The sequence below is a fragment of the Urocampus carinirostris genome, chromosome 2 (assembly GCF_059441175.1).
Source record: "Urocampus carinirostris isolate Australia breed hairy pipefish chromosome 2, RoL_Ucar_1.0, whole genome shotgun sequence".
In the NCBI taxonomy this organism is placed as follows: domain Eukaryota; kingdom Metazoa; phylum Chordata; class Actinopteri; order Syngnathiformes; family Syngnathidae; genus Urocampus; species Urocampus carinirostris.
In genome coordinates, this window is record NC_142350.1 from 64,173,953 (window position 1) to 64,196,076 (window position 22,124).

The window sequence follows — 22,124 nt, forward strand, 5'->3', positions numbered from 1 at the left end:
AGAGAGAGTGAAGGAGAGAGAGATAGAGAGTGGGAGAAAAGGGAGGGAGAGAGAGAAAGAGAGAAATACAAGTACAGCGTTTGTGAGGCACCTGGGTTTGGCAACATCAAGTAGACATATTTCAACCGGCACCTCTTTGACCTGCTGCCTTCCGGCAAGCGCTACAGGTCACACAAAACAAAAACAAACACACTCAAAGACAGTTCATTCCCCAGAGCCATTACCACCCCAATCACACACCGCACAAAAAACTGAAAACTCTTGCAAACACACTACCTCCTACGAACGTAAATGGTACTCATGTCTGTTTCTTGCACTATTGTGATATCCCAAAATACATTAACTATTTAAATCAATATTGTTTTATTTTTAAATTTAAATTAAATTTAAATTAATTTTTTTTGTTCTTTACAATACACTAAATAACACACCAAAAGCATACTGTATTTTCACAACTATAAGGCGCACCTAAAAGCCTTTTTTTTTCCAAAAGCTGACCATGCGCCTTATAATACAGTGCGGCTTATATATGGATCAATATTGAGTCGCAAGGTCTCGTAACGAAGGCAAGCAGCCGCCGACTAGATTTTAGGCGAAGTAGTCCGCGGTGTATGCTGGGATATATATACCAGCGTTTCATTTCCTAACCAATGTGTCATTCATCATTTGAATCGGTCACTATTGGCTAAAGTTATTCCGAGGTAAAGGAGGCGGGTCCTTTTTAGCATTTAAAGGCTCGTGCTAAAACGGTTTAAACAAAGCCTGTAATTGGGCGAAAAAGATGTGAATCACAAGTTAGGTTGCTCTACGGCCTGGAGAAAACATTGGAAGAGCAAGTCTGTATTCATAAACAGGAATTATGGGGCTAAACAGACAGCTAGCTCCAAGCAACGTCCATTGATGCAGAGATGCTTCTCGGCGGATTCTATATTTTTTTTGTTCGGCATTATCGCGTGTTTTGAAGTGTGTAAATATTTTTACACATTTGGATTTACTACACTCACGTATGTAGGAGGACAATGGTTGCATATTATTATTGAATGTGATGGCTGCAAGTTGACTTTGGTGAGCATACTGGCTTAATGTTTTCCCAGTATCTTGTTTCAGACTGATCTTGATGTTTCTTGGATGAGTCTATTTTTAAATTCAATTTAATTCAATTCAATTCAAATTGTTTGTTATATGCACAGTAAATAACGATGTTTCCATGCACAATCAAATTCTTAGTTTGCTGTCCACACAGTTGACAGCGAAAAAGAAAATAGAAACTAAGAAATGGTTGGCATTTCTTGAATCCCAAGAGTTTAACCTTCCCGATGACATGTGGAATGACGCATTTGCTTCTTTGCGAGCCATCGGATTGTTAAAGGGTTGATAAGTTTGACTGAACTATCTAGTTTTGTTGACGTTCCAACTGTACTGCCTTATAGTGCGGTGCGCCTTATAGTTCAGTGCGCTTTATAGTGCCCAAAATACGGTACTCAACATGTGAGGACCAGAACAGAAACAGGACCCAATTGTGTAGCGTTTACCACAAGTTTTATTGAAAGAAAGAGGAAAGGCTGCGCCCACGATCCGGTCTTAGCTGGACGTTTGAAGCAAGTCGCTCTCGTACTCGGATTGTCATCCGAACACGGAAGTGGATCTTCTGTAGCGAGCGGACGGAAAAACGGGTCGGTAGCCGGGACTGGGAGAGCAAGGCGTGGTCGGGGTCGGAAACGAGTCGTAGCTGGAGACAGACGGGAGCAAAGACGGGACAGGTGGGAGTAAGGTTCGAAAAAGGCTTGCCTAGTATACAATGAGGTTCGCAGATGGACCGACAACGGGGGATTGACAGGACTGAGTTCAAATACTGACAGGGAGCCAATCAGAGCCCGCAGCGGTTGGCGCCCAACGAGCCGGCACAGTTGAGCCACATCGGTAATCATGACACAACAATAGAAAAGATGAACGAAAAAAAAAGTGCATCTGTCAAACCAAGATAAATAAACCAACCTATTAAATCACTTTAAACAGTTTATAAATGTTCGAGAGTAGGAAGAAGCATGTACGATCTGTCACATAGTAGTTGTAATTTAAAAGAAATGCAATTAATTTTAACTTAAATGATCTGCAACTCGGGCAGCACGGTGGCGCAGTGGTTAGCGCATGCGCGGCACAGTTCATGTCTTAGGAACCTCCTGCGTGGGTTCAAATCCAGCTCCAGCCTTCCTGTGCGGAGTTTGTATGTTCTCCCCGTGCTTGCGTGGGTTTCCTCCGGGCACTCCGGTTTCCTCCCACATTCCAAAAACATGCATTTCAGGTCGATTGGCTGGTCCAAATTGTCCCTATGTTTGAATGAGCGAGTGAGTTGTCTGTCCCTGTGTGCCCTGCGATTGGCTGGCAACCAGTTCAAGGTGTCCCCTGCCCACTGCCCGATGATTGCTGGGATGGTCTCCAGCCGCGACCCTACTGAGATGAGATCTGCAACTCTTAATCTTCCCTTGAAAATATGTGCTTATTGCAAATCTAAAATGAATCCACACTGCCTCCTATCAAGAATGACTTTCTATTAAAAGAAATGCAATACCTTGAGGCAGTGTTTTTCAACCCTTTTTGAACCTAAGTACATTTTAATTTATAAAAAAGTTCCGGGGCACACCGTCCGTTGAAAATGTTTGAAAATGAAGTTATGTCAAATATTTTATCGTACTACCTCATAAGAAGGTAATTAGTATATAAAAAGAAAAAAAGAATGATGTGCTTTAATTAGGTTTTTATTTTTCACAGTGCAAACTTAAACCGCTTTGTTAAACAAATGTATTAAATGTACTGTGCTACCTTAAAACAGGGATGTGATTGCGGTGAGGAGAAAAAGTCTGAAACCTAGCCGGGGGTTTGGGGGCCCAGGGCAGAGCCCAGTGAGGGGGCGATGTCGGAAGAAGGTTGGTGCAGGGAGCAAAGTCGCTACAGGTGAAAAAAGAGGAGTAGTGCGTACAACTATTGCATTTAAGAAAGAAATAATAGCAATATGAAGGTGTGCGAGTGTCTGATCTTGCTTCCGCCTTCTGCTGACCACCACAAAGATAAGAAATCCTATTCATAATTCTTTTCTTTATCCTTTAACTGCTCACCACTTGTTGTGGAGACCCGAGTGCTAAATGACGTGTAAACGACCTGATTTTTTTATTTTCACACGTTCATGTTAGCGTAATCTTTCGTACGGAAGATTACGATAACGCGGACGTACGATTAGCCTGGGTTAGCTTCATGTTTACTTTCGTGGTAAACATTTCGGGTGTTGGAACGGATTAAAACAATTTTACATTTCTTTTAATGGGAAAAAACGACTTCGGTGATCGTACAAATCGGTTTTCGTACAAAGAAATGGAACGGATTATGGTCAAAAACCGAGGTTCCACTGTAGTATATAAAAAGTTTATGAAATCTACTGCCATCTACTGATACGGATGACTATAGATAGCAAAAATACTAAATAATGACCTGATATTGTTGGAGAAAATGCAGGTTCGATAATCGTTTTAAGTCTTCTCTTACGTGATTCACGTAAAAGAAAAAAATGTGAGATAAGACGAAAACGTGCAAAATGTAATTTGTAAAATATGGTGTCTGACTTAACCAATTACCAACAACAATGACGTAATCTCGTTAGCCAACGGATTAAAGGATTTCGAGACATATCATGGTGATTTAAAAATATAACTGCATGGGGAATGAATGGATAGAAATTAATTCAACTACGATAATGTCTACAAGTACTTCAATTTAGAGAAAAATTTAGAAATGAATAATCTGGCTAATTTACTAAAACATCTTAGTACGATAAAACTTAACAAGACTCTAAGTGCCCCTGAATTCCACGAAATACTTAACCTAGTATATTGTTTTGCTTTAATTCTGAAAATAAAAAAAGAAACACTAAGGCACACATACAACATAGTAATATACAACATATTGGTGGAGATGCCGGGGATCGAACCCGGGGCCTCATACAGATAAAATTGGGCAAATTCCAGCGGCGCACTGGTTTTGAAAATCACTGCCTTAGGGGCCGGTCACACAGACATTTGCGGCTGAATCACGGCCAGAAATTTCTGCCTTTGAGGCGGACGCTATTGGACGCATTGAGATCGCCATTCAGACGAGATACAGCGGTGCTTAACACGAGGTCGGAAATTCGCGCGCGGGTGGCTGCGCGAAAAAGTTTTGCGGTGCTCAATTCTTCAGAGCGCGGGTACACAGCGGGTACACAGCCTTTCACGAGCGTATCGAGGTTGAACCACGGCCAGAAGAAGCAGACACTGTTGGGCGCTGTTGGACGTTTTGAGACCGCCATATAGATGAGATAGAGCAGTGCTTTACTCGCGGTCGGAAATTTTCACGTGGTTGGCCGCGCTCAAAACTTTTGAGCTGCTCAAAAGTTTGAGCACGTGTTAAACCGCGTGCCGCACACGTGGTCAACACGAAGTAATGACGCGGAAATGACGCGGAACGACGTGCTCTGGCCGCGGCCAGGGCGTGCTTACACATGGGTAGGACGGGAAATTTCAGCGGGTAATCGTGGGTGGAGCACGGTCATAGCATGTTCTGCGCCTGTATCGCGGTGTTATTACGTGAAATTAGCGTGTTACGCGTGTGACGGTCAAACGCCTTTTTCCGCGTATAAACAGCGCGAATGCCGAGCACACGTCAGTTGTGCTCGAGACGTCAAGGGGGATGGATCCCCGTCAGCGTAGTGACCTCGTCTTAATCCATTTTTAATTCTTGACATTTCTTTTCAATAAAATAAAAATGATGCCATAGCTTGAAATCTTGATCTTCACTGGACTGTGTCTTGAGCGGTTGGTTATGATTTCTACAGCCCGGTGTTGTGCCCAAATCCGACTCCTGTGCAGATTCCTCCCCCCCTCGCGTGAACGCGCATTCTGCTGCGCTTCCAACAAAAGCGATCGTATTCTATATAAAACGCTTATTAAAACAATAAAGCGAGCTAATTATAACAATTGAGAGATCCTAGTCTATATAACGCGTTTATTTAAACAATAAAGCGCGATCGTATTCTACAAATTGCGTTTGTTAACGCGGATGCAAAAGTCACCAATGTCAATGTTTGGGCACAACACCGGCTCGGGAGCTTTTATACCCGGGGTCCACACGAGAAAATGACGCAGAAATGACGCGATGAGGAAGCGGAACAGTCGCCGGCGTGTTTTGCGGGCATACCATTGATGAACAGCGGGTTGGCCAATTTTGCGCATTTTCCATCGCGGGCAACCACAGGCAAAAAAAAAAAACGCAAAATTTTAGCCGTGATTCAGCCGCAAATGTCTGTGTGACCGGCCCCTTAAGGCGCATTTGCAACCAACAAAATAAAAATGCCGAGGAAGCGAGGAGGAACAAGGCAGTTGTAGACAAACCTAGCACAATCACTTTTTCCACCCTTGCAGAAAAACGCTGAAATGAGAAAATCTGTTTTCAAGAAAAGAGAGCAAAAACAGTTGTTTTCTCACAAGCCAACCACAGTGTGTTTTTATTGGGTGTTTTCAGTAATACGAGTGCACAACAGCAGCGGCGCGGGTAGCCAGTCAAATATACAAGTCCTGCCCTCTTTTTTTGCAGGCAGACCGCCACGCTTTTGCACTCTTTTGCACGTTTTTGCACACTCTCACACGCACGCACGCGGTCGTGCGGTCTGCCTGGAAAAAAAAAAGTCTTTGAAAAATACATACAGTACAAAGAAAAAGCAGAGGAAGTGGAAAAAAAAAAGCATGAAGGCTCCGTTTCCATGCACAAATACAACCAAAAAGTAAAAAGCACATTTATTTTTCCCCCGGATGCAGAATAGAAAACGAAAATGACATTTCTGTGTGTGGAGGGTGGACGATACGGTTCGGGTAATCAGGGGTGCACATTTTGGGGTGCGCTTTTCGAAAGAGTCCCAGCGTTTGATTTCCCTGACCCACTGACCTGGTTTGGCTCAACTTGAAAAGACTTGCGGTCGGTGGCGGTTTCTGGCATGTGGGAAATGCGCAGGGAGGCCGAGCTGCGAAAAGGCAATAAAAACTTGGTTTTTACTCCTCACTATCTTGTTACTATGTTATTCCCGGGTGAAATGTTGCAAGTAGGAAGAAATAGAAAGAGACAAGAAAGAAAGAGAAAAGGAGAGAGAGAAAAGTAAGAAAGAAGAGATGAGAGAAAGAGAGTGAGGGAGGGAATAAATAAATAGTAAGAAAGAAAAGAGGGCTAAATGAAAGAAAGAGAGAGAGAAAGAAATAGTAAGAGAGAGGGATAAATGAAAGAAAGAGAGAGAGAAGAAAGAAATAGTAAAAAAGAGAGGGATAATGAAATAAAAAGAGAAAGAAGAAAGAAATAGTAAGAGAGAGATAAATGAGTGGTAAATGATAGAAAGAAATAGAAAGAGACAAGAAAGAAAGAGAGATAGAAAAAGAGAGAGACAAAGAGAAAAGGAGAGAGAAAAAAAAGAGTAAGAAAGAAGAGAAGGAAAAAGTGAGAGAGAAGAAATAAATAGTAAGAAAGAAGAGAGAGGGATAAATGAAAGAAAGAGAGAAAAAATAGTGAGAAAGAGAGAGGTAAATGAAAGAAAGAAGGAAAGAAAAGAGAGTGAGGGTAAGAAGAAGGAATGAAATAGAAAGAGACAATAAAGAAAGAGAGAGAGACAAAGAGAAAAGGAGAGGGAGAGAAAAAAAGAGTAAGAAAGAAGAGAAGCGAGAAATAAAAGAGAGAGAGTGAGGGGGACAGAAGAAAAAAATAGTAAAAAGAAGACAGGGATAAATGAAAGAAAGCGAGACAGAGAGAAGAAATAGTAAGAGAGAGATAAATGAAAGAAAGAAAGAAAAGAGGGAGAGTAAGAAGAAAGAGAAAGTAAAATAAAGAGACAAGAAATATAGAAAAGGAGACAAAGAGAAAAGAGATAGAAAGAGAGTAAGAGAGAAGAGAAGAGAGAAAGAAAAAGAGAGAGGGGGAGAGAAGAAAGAAATAGTAAGAAAGAAGAGAGAGAGATAAATGAAAGAAAGAGAAGAAATAGTAAGAAAGAGATAAATGAAAGAAAGAGAGAGATAAATGAAATAAAGAAAAAGAAAGAAGAGAGGGAGGGTAAGAAAAGAGAAAGAAACAAGTTCAAAGAGTTAAAACCCATCTCTCTTCGCTTATATTTGTGTTAAATATTTTTTTCATTGGGTCACTTGAGGGCCTGCTACATTTTGTGTCAACACTTCCTACTCAACGGAGGCTAAATGTAAACCAAATAGGAACGCCACTGCACCCTAGTGTTGTGAAGGTGTTATCACACTGTATTCTGTAAAGTTACACCAAAAAGATGCACAAAAACAAAGGCTGGTGCACCCTGGGGGGCCTGGCCCACTAATTGAGAACCAATGGCACAGGGGATCATGTCGCATTTAGTAGCAAATGTGAAGGATCGCACGAAAACATCCGATTCCAGGAGAGAAATCGGAAACTGTTGGCTGCAAAGTGTGCTTATTTTGAGCATTAGGGTAATACAGAGGCAAAAGAAGAGAATAGGTGTCACGGTTGCCATGGCCACCAATTGGCCCTGCCCGTGTGGCGCCAGCTGCGGCTCATTGACAGATTGGCTTTCCGTCTTTTTAACCTCAGTGCTCTTATTTTTCCTTGGTCAGTCCGTCAACGAATCTCTGCCCCGCAAGACATGGGTTCTGACTCGGTCCTGTTGGTATTTCTTGTCCGGTATTGTTCCAGTTTATTTTGTCCTGTTAAATATCGGTTTCCTGTTTCGTTCCCGTGTATTTTTGTCCTGTTTATCATTCTCTCCAGTTTTCGTTCCCGTCTTGTTTGTCCTGTTTATTTAGATATCCTGTTTCATTATTAATCCTGTCTGTCCCGAGCTGTCCGGTATCAACCCCAACTGTCTGATATCTGCCCGGGCAATTGGAATCGATCTTGCTGGCCTCTGGCTTCCTGTCTTTCCACGCCAGACCGCTGCCTAACGTGCATGACTCTCCATTTCCCGTAAAATAAAAGGCTTGTGTGAAATTGTCACCCGTTTGGGTCCTGATCCTGTTCCGGTTCCTGACAATAGGTCTTACATGGAGCATAATTTAAGCTTGTCCCTAAGCTAACAAACAGCAAAAAGCGGTTTTGCGCAAAGACAGACCAAAGGTTGTCGCCAAAACTGAACTCCTAAGGAAGAAATCAACCGGGAAAACGTATTTCTTTTGAACATGTTTGTAAACAAATGATGACACTATAATCCCCGTCTAGCATAGCCCCAGCTAAAACAAACAAAATGTCAAAAGGGAGTCACCATCAGGTCTTCAAAATCCAGCCCGAACAGACCCAGGACCGCGGGTATTAAAGCCCGAACCTGACTAATTATTTAAATTTGCAGGACTGAACCCAAAGCAAACCCTAGATTTCACATTTTATACGTGAGGACTCGGGAGGAGAGGTGATTTATGATAACAAACAAACGCCGTCTTTGGTAACAAAATATAGGTTAAACAAGACTGTATAAGAAAATTTTGAGAATGAAACTGGAGAGGGGGTCTTGAGGTGGCGAAAATCTTGAGAAGAAGATTTTGGAATACCTTTAAGATGATGGAGTGGGAGATCTTGGACCAAAGAGGGAACTGAAGAAGAGGGCCATTGGAGGAGAAGTTTGTTATCTTGGCGAGAGTATGTCTAGAGCAGCATTCAGCTTGGAAAATTCATGGTACAGGCTGGCTAATTAGTTGATGGGGAGCATTTCAATCTTTTATATTTCTGTGTTCGCAGAGGTTATCCATCATAGACGGATTCTTTTCAAGAAAATTTCGACGGGTTGAAAATTGAGTCATTAAACACAGCAGCAGCCCTTCCTTAAGAATTCAGTAGGGCACTTTAAGAGAGAGAAAGAAGCAGAGGGGAAAAAAAGTCAGCGAGAGAGAAGCCCGGCCCGACCCGAACATAATGATCGACATTTTAGGCCCAAAGAAAATCCCGCTCGGAGCGGGCTTAAGCTTAACATCTTACCTCTGGGACTTACACAAACGCTCAAGAAATCGAACCCTTAACCGTTTCAGTGTGCATCTACTGGCCACCACTTATGTGCACCCCTGTTTAAACCAGTGTGTGTCTCATGTCCGATACAATACTTCCATGTTCCAACATTCACATATTGGAAAATAAAACCCCCCCAATCGACTACCCTTTGTATAAAAAAGAAGCGTTCAAGTCAACAAGGAACAAAAAAAAAAAAAAGATTTCTTGGTGTTGAATATGATTTTTTTTTTTTTTTTTTTTTTTCATTTTTTAAACACGTAAAATGTTTAGGGAGGAGGATCAAGATGGAGAGGGAAGAGGTTCGGATACAGCGATGCACTTAGTGAGTGTGCTTTGACGGACCATGGGGAGAAAAGAGGTAGAGTGGTAGAGTGAGGAGAAGAAAAGGAGGAGGAAAAAAAGAGCGTGGCTCAAATGTGTGTATGTGTGTACATCTTTTGTGTCTATGTGGCGTATCTCTTGGTCCACTGCTTGGCTATCCTGTCATGCTCTGTTCTGTTGGTCAGGTACTGTGTGGCGATGCTTCCCACCAAGGGGTCGGCTGAAGAAAAAGGGGGAGAAAATCAGTGCTGGACATGATATAACCTGAAATTTTAGAAGGCAACCGGGGTTGAATTGCATTACCGTATTTTCCGCACTATAAGGCGCACCTAAAAGCCTTTATTTTTTTCAAAAGCTGACCATGCGCCTTATAATACAGTGCGCCTTATATATGGATCAATATTAATTCTTGCAACTAACTTGCAGCCGCCGACTCGATTTCCCCCCGAACGCCAAGTAGTCCGCGATGTATGCTGGGATTTATTTACCGGCGTTTCATTGGCTAACCAATGTGTCAATCATCATTTGAATCGATCACTATTGGCTAAAGTTATTCGGAGGTCAAGGGGGCGGATCCTTTTTTATCATTTACAGGCTCGCATAGGCTAAAGGCGCAAAACAAAGCCTGCAATTGGCCGAAAAAGATGAATGTGTATAGCACGTGGTTGACGGCATACAGAAAGTGTTTTTTACTATTCTGTATTTGTAAATATTTTATTCTCCTGGATTTACTACACTCACGGATATAAGAGGAGCATGGCTGCACATTATTATTGAACACAACGACTTCGGTGAGCTACTCTGGCTGTATATTTTCCCTGTATCTTGTTTCAGACTGAACTCGATGTTTCTGTGATAAGCAGTGCAGATAATGGATGGAAAGGAGTGTCTGTTTTTAAATTAAACTCAATTCCAAGTGTTTATTGTCATATGCACAGTAAAGTTGCGAGCGACAATAGAAACTAAGGAATGGTTGGCATTTCTTGAATCCCAAGACTTTAACCTTCCGAATGATGGACAATGCATTTGAGTGACATCGTACGGACACCGCATCCGCACGTGTCTACGACACGTATTTGCTTCTTTGCAAGCTTTGGGAATGTTAAGGGGGTAATAAGTTTGACTGAACTATCTGACTGCTTTGTCGACGTTCCTATTGTAGCGCCTTATAATCCGGTGCGCCTTATGTATGTCAAATATAGGACCAAAAAACATTTTTTTGGGGTGCGCCCTATAACCCAGTGCGTCTTATAGTGCGGAAAATACGGTAGTTAGATACGAGAAGTCCTAGATAATAGCTCGATCCAGGCACAAATTAATCTTGTATGAGGAGGGGCTACTGTATTGGTTTCCGGGTTGGGTAGGGTTACTGTAACTGGATTACTTTCAATGACTTTTGGATTACTCCAATACCAATTATGCTAATAAAAGACAAAAGAAACTAAATATGAATAAAATGACTAAATTTTGTGCAGGCTTGGGGAGTAACGGAATACATGGAAAGGCAAAAATGATGTTGGCAAGCTGTTTGGATTTATTTTCATTTTGTTTCATTTTGTTTTTGTTTCTTTTATATTAGTTTTGCCGGAGATCAAAGAGATCAAAGCCAGGAGAGAAAGCTTACCATGTGTTGTGAGTCATCATTTTATTCATATTTAGTTTCCTTTGTCTTTTATTAGCATATTTGGTATTGGAGTCATCCAAAAGTAATTGAAAGTAATCCAGTTAAAATAACCCTACCCAACTGTGATTGGTTTGCAGTTGCAGAAAGCAATGTTCACAACGTTGTTATCAACGACAATAAAGACGGTGCCCTTCAATCTATCCACTGCTCCTAAGCAGTTGATGCAGGGTGCTCAATCGCTTAAGTGTCCTGTTTCCAATGTTTCACTTAACTGGAATTTGTAACAAATCAAAATGTCGGTTGTGTGTTACCTGGGTTACAGTCTGTGAGCAGGGAGCAAATGGACAGCAGGACCTTGGAGATGGTGAGGGCGGGGCTCCAATTATCCTTCAAGATGTCCAGGCAGATCACGCCCTGACTGTTGATGTTGCAGTGGTAGATCCGAGTGCGGAAAGTCACCTGAAAATGCACCCACACAGAGTAAGGCCTTTTATCGAGAGTCAGACGCGGTATTATCCTGCCTTTGCTGGGTATTGTGTAAAATGTATATTTCAGAAAGAATCCGCCAGAGCTGGCAATATTTTTACAACCGAGTCTTAGGTGAGCTCAGCAACTCATCGCGACACGGTATAAAAAATAATCTTCGTTAGTTAGGTGAGAGTAGCTCGGCGTTTGTTTTGGGACCAAGAAGTGGCAGTTCCGATTCCCGGCTCCTCCAAGTTGTCGAAGTGTCCTTGAGCAAACCAATGAAACCCTAATGCTTCGTATGAATAGGTGCCTTGCATGACTCCGCTATCGGTGTGTGAGTGAATGGGTAAATTGCAAAGTACATTGTAAAGGACTAGGGAGGTCTTCAGTGACTGGTTAAAGCGTTATTTAAATGCAGTTCATTTACTATTTACCAGTGTCTGAAACTCATGAGAAAACGTTAGCGTACACCAGGGCAGCCATAAAGTTGCCTGCCCCATTTTTTCACAACTTGAAACACAATAAGACGACTCATCGCAAAAAACAAAACAAAACATTGTTACAAAGTATTAAAGATTGATAATCGGAATATATAACAGAACAACACTTCGAAATTAAGTTTATTATAAATGTACTTATAACATTCATTGCATGGATATGACATGGCTGTTTTCCATCTGCCATCAGTATGTCCCTGTATTGACTCATCTTCATTTGTGCAATGTTTGCGTTGCGTCGTCTGCTACAAGCCACGTGAACTCCTCTTTACACGATGCTTTTACCTTTTTGTAGCGTCATCAATTTTGTTAGCTTCTTTTGAATCTTTCTTCTGGGGCTGAGGTTTTGGCTTGATTCCCAACCACTTATCCATTTTTTCTGTGTTGTCTTTGCGTCTACTTTGGAAAATTGATATGCAAAAGCAGTACCTTATAACGCTCGGGAGAGTCCGGAAGAACCAAGTTATTAAGTGCAGGCTTCTGATTGGCTGCCGAGTATGCAAATTGCCAAACGACCCGAAATTCCTCAGTTTCCAAACTGAACGATGATTTCGAAAACGGAATAAATCAAACGTTTGATTTTTTTAAGAAAAAAACATTTTTTTTTTCTTGATAAAGTTGTCGGCCACCCGGGCGGAGACGTTTTGTAAGTTGTACGCCTGACGTAAAAGATGCACGCCCCGGGCGTCTGGGCAGACGCTGTTTCAGACACTGCTATATACCATTTATAGATGGCAGTGGCAGCCCAAATTTCTTTTGCCTATTTCAAATAATCTTGCATAATGGAGGAACAGGACTTATTTTTCGGAACTTGGGACTGCCATCCGTTGGTCAGCAATATCTATGACATTGTATGGTTTAAAAACAGACTTTCCATGACAAATCCTTTCATCCTGTAATTCAGCAAACAGTACCTGCCGAAATTATCGTTTTTCACCCCTTAGAAACCCATCTCTTAAAAAAATAAAATAAAAATCAACCACTTTTTTAATTCAAGCAATAACAAAACAATCTTGACTCGAGACAAGTATCTTTGTCTACGGTCGCGTTATTTTGAAGCGAAACTGTCTTTGTGCATGAATAAACCGCTCCAATTGTTGCATTCGACTCCCATTTTGGTCAAAATTTGCTATTTCCGGTTTCAAAAAAAGCGGATGCTGTTTTTTTAATATTCTGGATACAGATTGTTTGGTGGGTAAGAATAGAGTGCGTGATAAAATCTACTGTTTTTAATGTCAAAAGGTTGCCAGGTATGACAATCACTATAGATAGCTTAGAAAAATATATTGGAGATTTTTGGAAAATACTGAAGGAAGGAAATCAGCTGACAGCACGGTGGTGCGGTGGTTAGCGCATGTGCGGCACAGTTCTGAGGCTGTGAGATCGAACCTTCCTGTGTGGAGTTTGCATGTTCTCCACGTGCTTGCGTGGGTTTCCTCAGGGCACTCCGGTTTCCTCCCATATTCCAAAAACATGCTTGTCAGGTTAATTGGCCGGTCCAAATTGTCCCTAGGTGTGAATGAGCGAGTGAATTATCTGTCTCTGTGTGTCTTGTGATTGGCAACTGGTTCAGGGTGTCCCCTGCCCACTGTCCGAAGATAGCTGGGATGGACTCCAGCACCCCGGCGACCCTACTGAGGATAAGCGGTGCAGATAAGATAATGGATGGATGGAAATCAGCTGTGTGCAAAAGAATAGCGTCAAGAAAACCTGACTCGGACCAGGAATGTTAGCACCCAAGACTCAATTTGCGGAGTTCTGTGTGAAAGGCAGACAATTACATGAGGCATCCGTCTCACTGTGTGACACCAACGTGTAAATGGGATGGTAGAAATCACTTAAAACTCCGCACGCTCCTCCCTTTGTAAAACATCCTAAGGGGTCTGGAATTCTATTTGGATCCAACGCAGAGTCCACTGTTTTGTTTTAGTTCACACACAACTAACATCTGGTCCTTTCGCCTCCCCAATCGTCTCCTCTTAAACACGGAGGAAATATCTAACAGGTCTTGGTTTTCGCCTAACTCCCACAAAAGAAGACATTATAAATAATCCCAAAAAGTCTTATAAGCCTTTTGTAAACCAAGAGGGGTTTGCAGGCTCGCAAGATGGACTTGAGAAATAAACAAAAGTGCAAGAAAATAACCAGAGAATCCAAAAGAGAGAACCCAGACAGCGATCTTTGAGACACATCGTTATAATGCTTTTTGACGAATGTGTTGGCTTGTGTTAATAAATAAATTGCGGCACCACAATAACATCAACGAAAACAGTCAAAATACTGAAGTTACACTAATGGATTGAATTTACTACATTTCATTTTGGCAAGGGGTAACATTTCATATTTTAAACGTCAAGATATAAAACTAATTTCTTGTAAAGCATCAACAATAAGTGGGACACAATCGTGGAGTGGAACACACTTTATTGGATATTTTAAACCTTTTTACCAAATAAAAAAAAACGAAAAAGTGGGTGTGAAAAATGATTCAGCCCTTTTACTTTCAGTGCAGCAAAGATTCGTGAGGATCTCTGAATGATTCGATGTTGATCTAAATGACTAACCATGATAAATGGAATCCGCCTGTGTGTAATCAAGTCTCTGTATAAATGCACCTGCACTGTGATCGTCTCAGAGGTCTGTTTAAAGCGCACAGAGCATCATGAAGAACGAGGAACACGCCAGGCAGGTCCGAGATACTGTGGTGGATAATTTTAAAGCTGGATTTGGATACAAAAAGATTTCCCAAGCTTTAAACATCCCAAGGAGCACTGTGCAAGCAATGATATTGAAATGGAAGGAGTATCAGACCACTGCAAATCTACCAAGATCGGGCCATCCCCCTAAACCTTCAGCTCATACAAGGAGAAAACTGATCAGAGATGCAGCAGCCAAGAGGCCCGTGATCACTCTGGATGAACTGTAGAGGTCTACAGCTGAGGTGGGAGAATCTGTCCATAGGACAACAATCAGTCGTATACGGCACAAATCTGGCCTTTATGGAAGAGTGGAAAGAAAGAAGCCATTTCTTAAAGATATCCATAAAAAGTGTTGTTTAAAGTTTGCCACCTGGGAGACACACCAAACATGTGGAGGAAGGTGCTCTGGTCAGATGAGACCAAAATCCAACTTTTTGGAAACAATGCGAGACGTTATGTTTGGCGTAAAAGCAGCACAGCTCATCACCCTCAACACACCATCCCCACAGTCAAACATGGTGGTGGCAGCATCATGGTTCTGGCCTGCTTTTCTTCATTAGAGACAGGGAAGATAGTTAAACTACAGGACCATTCTGGAAAAAACCTAATGGGGTCCGCTAATGACCTGAGACTGGGACGGAGATTTTTCTTCCAACAAGACAATGATCCAAAACATTTAGCAAAAGCTACAATGAAATTGTTCACCAAAAAACATCCAACCTCACTGAGCTTGAGCTGTTTTGCAAAGAGGAATGGGCAAAAATATCAGTTTCTCGATGTGCAAAACTGATAGAGACGTACCTCAAGCGAATTTCAGCTGTAATCGCAGCAAAAGATGGCGCTACAAAGTATTAACTCAACGGGGCTGAATCATTTTGCACACCCACTTTTTCATTTTTTTATTTGTTCAAAAAGTTTAAAATATCCAATAAAGTGTGTTCCACTTCATGATTGTGTCCCACTTATTGTTGATTCTTCATAAGATATTACAGTTTTATATATTTTTGGTTGAAGTCTGAAATGTGGCAAAAGGTCACAAAGTCCAAGATGGCCAAATAGTTTCGCAAGCCAATGTATGTCAAATATTTACATGACAAATAACTTTATGTTTTGCATGGAGTTGTAAAAATATAAACAAGTAAATTCAACATTTCCCTTTTTCACTTTATGTACAAACATTCTGCACAGTGACATTCGTTTGCAATGCAGTAACTGGAATGTATGAACAAAATCGATGGCATCTACTTTAGAACATTTAACCTGTTCTCGCAAAAATGCAAATAACGTACATACCGAAGGAAAAGGTGGAGTCCCTTTTTCACCCCCACCCCCAATAAAAACATGTTTTTCACAAAAAGCATCAGTTTCAGGGAACAGAAAGATGAGTTGGTCAATCGCTAGGGTTCTATCTGCACCAATGTTCCCTGTAATTTTCCAGGGGTCTGAGCGTTCACACAAAGTCGGTGAGCAACGCTTGAAACAACAGTGAGCAACAGCAATCCCAAGTGTGGCAACTAAATCATTATCGAATATGTCAAAACTTGACATTTTGCTGAGTTTCCGGCAATGCAAAATTATTTTTCACTTTTAAATGAATTGACTCATGTACTATTGCAAATGTTGCACGGCCGACAAACGTCATTTGTTTTTACAACAATTCTTTCACAAGGTTTTCATTTCTTTTTTTCCTGGTATCTTTTGTTGCATAATAGTAACATTTTTAGGGGCTTATTTAGTCGGTTGCACAATACACAACTGTATTTCATCACATTTTTCGGTGGAAGTACAATGTTGGCAACAAGATTCACTTGATATCATTGGAAATCATTTGAATGCAACACAAACTTTTTCTTCTTTTTTCCGCTTTTTTTTGCTACTTTTTTAAAAATTCCTTTAAAAAAAGTCTCATTGTGTATTTTTCTGAGCTGTTACTTTTTTCTTTTTGTTCTCTATTTACTTTTTTCCTTTGTATCTTTATTTTCTTTTTTTCTGGCTTTTTTCTAAATTTTTACTTTTTTTTCCTCAGCTTTTTACTACTTTTTTATTTTGATATTTTTTTTTGTTCTATTCCCCCCTTCTTTAAAGTCATTTTGTGCATAGTTTTACATAATATTTGGCCATGTTGGGATTAAAGAAGCCTGAAGAGCCGTTTAGTGAGCCAGACCGAAGAAGCCGGTTCTCGAAAAACTCTACTGACTTTACTCAACTTCGTTCTATTTCGACCTTGACTTCCAAATACCGCATTTAGAACACATCAGGGGAATCCGTGTATTTTTACCTTCATGCACTGTAACTTTGACTCAAGTCGCTTCTTAATAAGCAAGTTCGAGTCCTGATTTTTGTGAGCTGGCAAGATTTTCTTGTGCGCGGAAAAGCTCTGGGTAGTGCGCAATTGTGCGCACACGCAGCTTTGAGGGAATATTGCACTGGATAGATTTTCTTGTGCCCTGAGAATATGCGGGCAGTGCGCGATTGCGCACGTGCGCAGCATAGAGGGAACATTGATCTGCACTCTTTACTTTTACTGTATTTTAATTCATTGATTTTATTATGTTTTATCTGTGGCTTTAATGCATTTTAAAAACCACATTTTAAATTTTCAATGTCTTTTCTTCTATGTTTTAACTGTAATTGTGTGTTTTTAACCTGTCTCTCTGCCATTTCTGTAAAGCACTTTGAATTGCCTTGTGTATTGGCTGGCAACCAGTTCAGGGTGTCCCCTGCCCACTGCCCGGGGATGGCTGGGATGGGCTCCAGCCCCCCCCGCGACCCTAATGAAGATAAGCGGTACAGCTAATGAGATGAGTTGTGATATATATATGTATATGTATGTATATATATGTATGAATATGACAGACACAGATTTCATGCAAAAATCATGTACTATTTCCTTACATTTGACTTTTCTAAGAATTTGGTATTACCTTTAATAAGTACTACAAAAAAACAGAATCGTCTCAACACCGCCAGGGAGTGCTGACCCAAAGCAGAGGTGGACGTGCTAGAAAATCGGCTTTGGATGCACATTACAGCATCGAGGGGCGGCTGTGTGCAGGAGGGGCTCGGGCAGAAACACCCGAGCCCCTCCTGAGAGGCAGAATTGTAGGCGGCGTCTGGTGAGCCGGTTTGACAGCGCAGCACAAAGACGGAGAGGCGAACGTCAGCGGGGTGATGGGGTGCATTGCGGTAAAACATGACGCTAGCAATGGGACGTGTCATGTGCTGGCTCCTTTCACACAGAACAGTTATAATGTCCGCTTTCCCCTCCATACTCTGGGTGAAAACTTTCACACAGCTACTGCTAAATCATTTTACACCGGCGTACTCAATCCTCTGTTACGACCTTAAAAGCCAATAACATCACAATCTGTTTGATAAAAGCGCTCTAATTTGACAACCTGCCCACAAAAGCCCTAATTTGAAACCGTAACCAGTTCTTCAAATCCCAGGTTGACGTTCTCCAATATAATGGTCTTTGAACTCAGCACCTGGTCCTGATTTTCTATTACCGTATTTTCCGCACTATAAGGCGCACCTAAAAGCTTTTATTTTTTTCAAAAGCTGACCATGCGCCTTATAATACAGAGCGCCTTATATATGGCTCAATATTAAATTCGCAAGGTCTCACAACTTACGCAACAGCCGCAGACTCGATTTTCCCCCGAACGTGGAGTAGTCCGCGGTGTATGCTGGGATTTATATACCGGCGTTTCATTTCCTAACCAATGTGTCAATCATCATTTGAATCAGTCACTATTGGCTAAAGTTATTCGGAGGTAAAGGGGGCGGATTCTTTTTATCATTTACAGGCTCGCATAGGCTAAAGGGGCGAAACGAAGCCTGCAATTGGCTGAAAAAGATGAATGTGAATCACACGTTGGGTTGCACTATGGTATAGAGAAAATATTTTTTACTATTCTGTATTTGTAAATATTTTACTCTCCTGGATTTACTACACTCACGGTTGTAAGAAAACCATGGTTACGTATCATTATTGAACGTGAGAACTTAGGTGAGCTATGCGGCTTTATATTTTCCCGGTATCTTGTTTTAGAACGATCTTGATGTTTCTGTGATGAGTCTATTTTTAAACTAAATTCAATTCAAAGTGTTTATTGTCATATGCACAGTAAAGAACCCCGTTTCCCTGCACAATACAATTCTTACTTTGCTGTCCACACGGTTGCCAGCAAAAAATAAAATCGAAACTAAGAAATGTTTGGCATTTCTTGAATCCCAAGACTTTTACCTTCTGAATGATATTTAGATGGTAGGGCGCCCGCTTTGAGACTGGGAGGTCGCTGGTTCGCGCCTCGGCCGAGTCATACCTAAGACTTATAACATTGGTAAAAATGGCGGCGCCCTCTGTTGGCTGCGGCTGCATCGGCTCGCTACAACGGGTCAGGTGTATCGACATTTTGTTCTGTGTACATTGTTACAAAGAATGACAATACAAAAGGAAATTATTAATTCTTATTATTATATTTGGAACGATGCATTTGAATGATTGGTGACATCGTACAAACACTGTTTCCGTACATGTCTGAGACACGTATTTGCTTCTTTGCAAGCTTTCGGAATGTTAAAGAGGTAATAAGTTTGACTGAACTATCTGACTGTTTTGTCGACGTTCCCATTGTAGCGCCTTATAATCCGGTGCGCCTTATGTATGGAAAATATAGGACCAAAAACTATATTTTAGGGGTGCGCCCTATAACCCGGTGCGCCTTATAGTGCGGAAAATACGGTACTTCCTTTTAAACAGCGTGCGTTGAACCTCCGATCCAGATGTTAACAGGCTCCGATTGGCCCTGGTTGGAAAGTAAACAGTAATTAAATAAAAGAGGGACCAACCTTAGGGGGTTTGAAAGGGTAGTCTGGCGTAAAGGCGATATCTAGGAAGAAGACGCCTCCCTCATAAACGGAGCCCGGTGGTCCCAAGATGGTAGACCTCCATTCGTAGATGTTGTCTCCTTTGGGGCCAGCACTGTGAAAGACAATTTGTATTTTCATTTCCTAATCATACAGGGTGACAACACAGTTCATAATTCAAATAAATTACAGTACCATCTGTACTGCAAATGGTAAATGGTTTGCATTAATATAGCGCCTTTCAAGTCAATGAAGACCTCCCAAAGCGCTTTACAATGTGCTTCACACTTACCCATTCACACACACACACACACACACTCACACAACCAGGGTTGGGTAGGGTTACTTTAACTGGATTACTTTCAATTACTTTTGAATTACTCCAATACCAAATATGCTAATAAAAGACAAAAGAAACTAAATATGAATAAAATGATGACTCACAACACGTGGTAAGCTTTCTCTCCTGGCTTTGATCTCTTTGATCCCCGGCAAAACTAACATAAAATGCGACAGAAACAAAAGGAAAATAAATCCAAACAGCTTGCCAACATCATTTTTGCCGTTCCATGTATTCCGTTACTCCCCAAGCCTGCACAAAATCGAGTCATTTTATTCATATTTAGTTTCTTTTGTCTTTTATTAGTAGTAGTTTGGTATTGGAGTAATCCAAAAGTCATTGAAAGTAATCCAGTTAAAGTAACCCTACCCAACCCTGCACACAACAATAGGGAGTCAGCCATGCAAGGCGCCAACCTGCTTATTGGGGACATTAGGGATTCAGTGTTTTGCCCAAGGACACTTCGACACATAACACGGAGGAGCCGGGAATCGAACCTGCGACCCCTTGATCCTAAGACGCTCTACAGTCCAAAACACACAATTTTTTGCTACATCTTTAAAACTGCGGCCTTTAATACGGTGCAGCTTATTTTTCTTTGTGGCGGAACTGAAAAAAAAACCCAGCAAGCTGCTCTTTTCCACTACACATGCACTCTGAATACAAAATAACATTTATGACAGCTTTCGGGGGAAATTAGTCCATGTTTTTGCCAACATTCTTTATACATACCTGTCAACCTCCACGGCTCCATGTCAGTACAAACTGTCGTATTTTCCCGTACAAAATACAAAATAATTGTACACCATTTTTTTTTCTCAGAATGATGCATGATGGGAAATCCCCAGGCGGCATGCAATTGACAAATTTGCGATTTTCCGTACATATTTCCTTGTACATGGTACTCGTCTTAAAATGCATAATAAACGTACTTTGTACGGCAAAACCGTACAGGTTGACAGGTATGTTTACACAACACATAACAGGAGCAAAACCAGAAGTTTGACAATACGATTGAATATCTATAACGTGCTCACAAAATTTCAACTTTGCACCAAAAGATCAAGTCCTCAAATTATACATCCAAAATCAAACATCAGTGAAAGTTATCAAAAACGCTACAATTCTCATTTTGTATCATTGGTGTCATTGCCAGGTCGCTGGAGTTTCCTCTAATCCCGGAGAAACGATGACAAACGAATGCAATTTGGTCTGTCGCCGCAGCAAACACCAAAGACAATGGCACAAAACCCATGTCTATGTTGCGATCTGACACTATTACGGTTGTCCTGAATCTGTGGTCTGGAAATATAGGGCTCCCATTTTACGTGATGCAGCAGTCATTCACATTTATTTTTACAAGTCACTCGCTCATTCCCACCTATGGACAATTTGGACCGGCCAATCAACTTGACATGCATGTTTTTAGAATGTGGGAGGAAACCAGATTGCGCGGAAGAAACCCACGCAAGCAAACTCCACACAGGAGTTTCAATTTCAATATTATAAATCTACTTAAAACATTCATTGCATGTATATGACATGGCTGTTTTCCATCTGCCATCAGTATGTACCTGTATTTACTCATCTTCATTCATGCGATGTTTGCGTTTCGTCGCCTGCTACAAGCCACGTGAACTCCTCTTTCCACGATGCTTTTAATGTACGTTTACGTTTTGTAGCGTCATAAATTTTGTTAGCTTCTTTTGAATCTTTCTTCTCGGGCTGAGGTTTTGGCTTGATTCGTAACCACTTATTCATTTTTCTTGTGTTCTCTGTGCATCTATTTTGAAAAATGATATGCAAATGCATGACCTTATAACGCTCGGTAAAGTCTGGCAGCAAGTTATTCGATGCAGGCTTCTGATTGGCTGCAGAGTATGCAAATTGCCAAACGAAAGTCTGAAATTTCCAAACCGAACGATGATTTGCAAATCGGAGCAAAGCAAACGTTTGATTATTTTGGAAAAGAAAAAAGGAAAACAAAACAAAAAACCCCGAAAGATTTTTTGTTTTTTTCTTGAAATGAAATGAAACGAAAATGAAATGATCTGCATTTATATAGCGCTTTTCAAGTCAATGACTTCCCAAAGCACTTTACAATGTGCTCCACATTTCCCAATAGCGGCCTTGTATTGCAGACATGTAAGACGCTAACTTGCTTATTGGGGGTATAAGGGGTTCAGTGTCTTACCCAAGGACACTTCGACATGTAACACGGACGAGCCGGGATTCGAACTGGGATCCCTTGATCTACTTCCTGA

At 41.2% G+C, this 22,124-nt stretch overlaps 1 protein-coding gene across 1 annotated transcript in view; it reads right to left on the reverse strand.

Annotated features, from left to right (window-relative positions):
- Positions 1-6,588: 6,588 nt before the first annotated feature.
- The window catches only part of ube2e2 (ubiquitin-conjugating enzyme E2E 2), a 64,267-nt gene continuing 48,731 nt past the window's right edge, over positions 6,589-22,124 (reverse strand). Inside the window, exons 4-6 of the mRNA XM_088327504.1 lie at positions 19,503-19,635; positions 11,296-11,443; positions 6,589-9,580 (exon numbers count right to left, since the gene is read on the reverse strand). Coding sequence (XP_088183630.1) covers positions 9,483-9,580; positions 11,296-11,443; positions 19,503-19,635 — 379 coding nt within the window. The 3' untranslated portion in view covers positions 6,589-9,482. The remainder of the gene's footprint in view (positions 9,581-11,295; positions 11,444-19,502; positions 19,636-22,124) is intronic.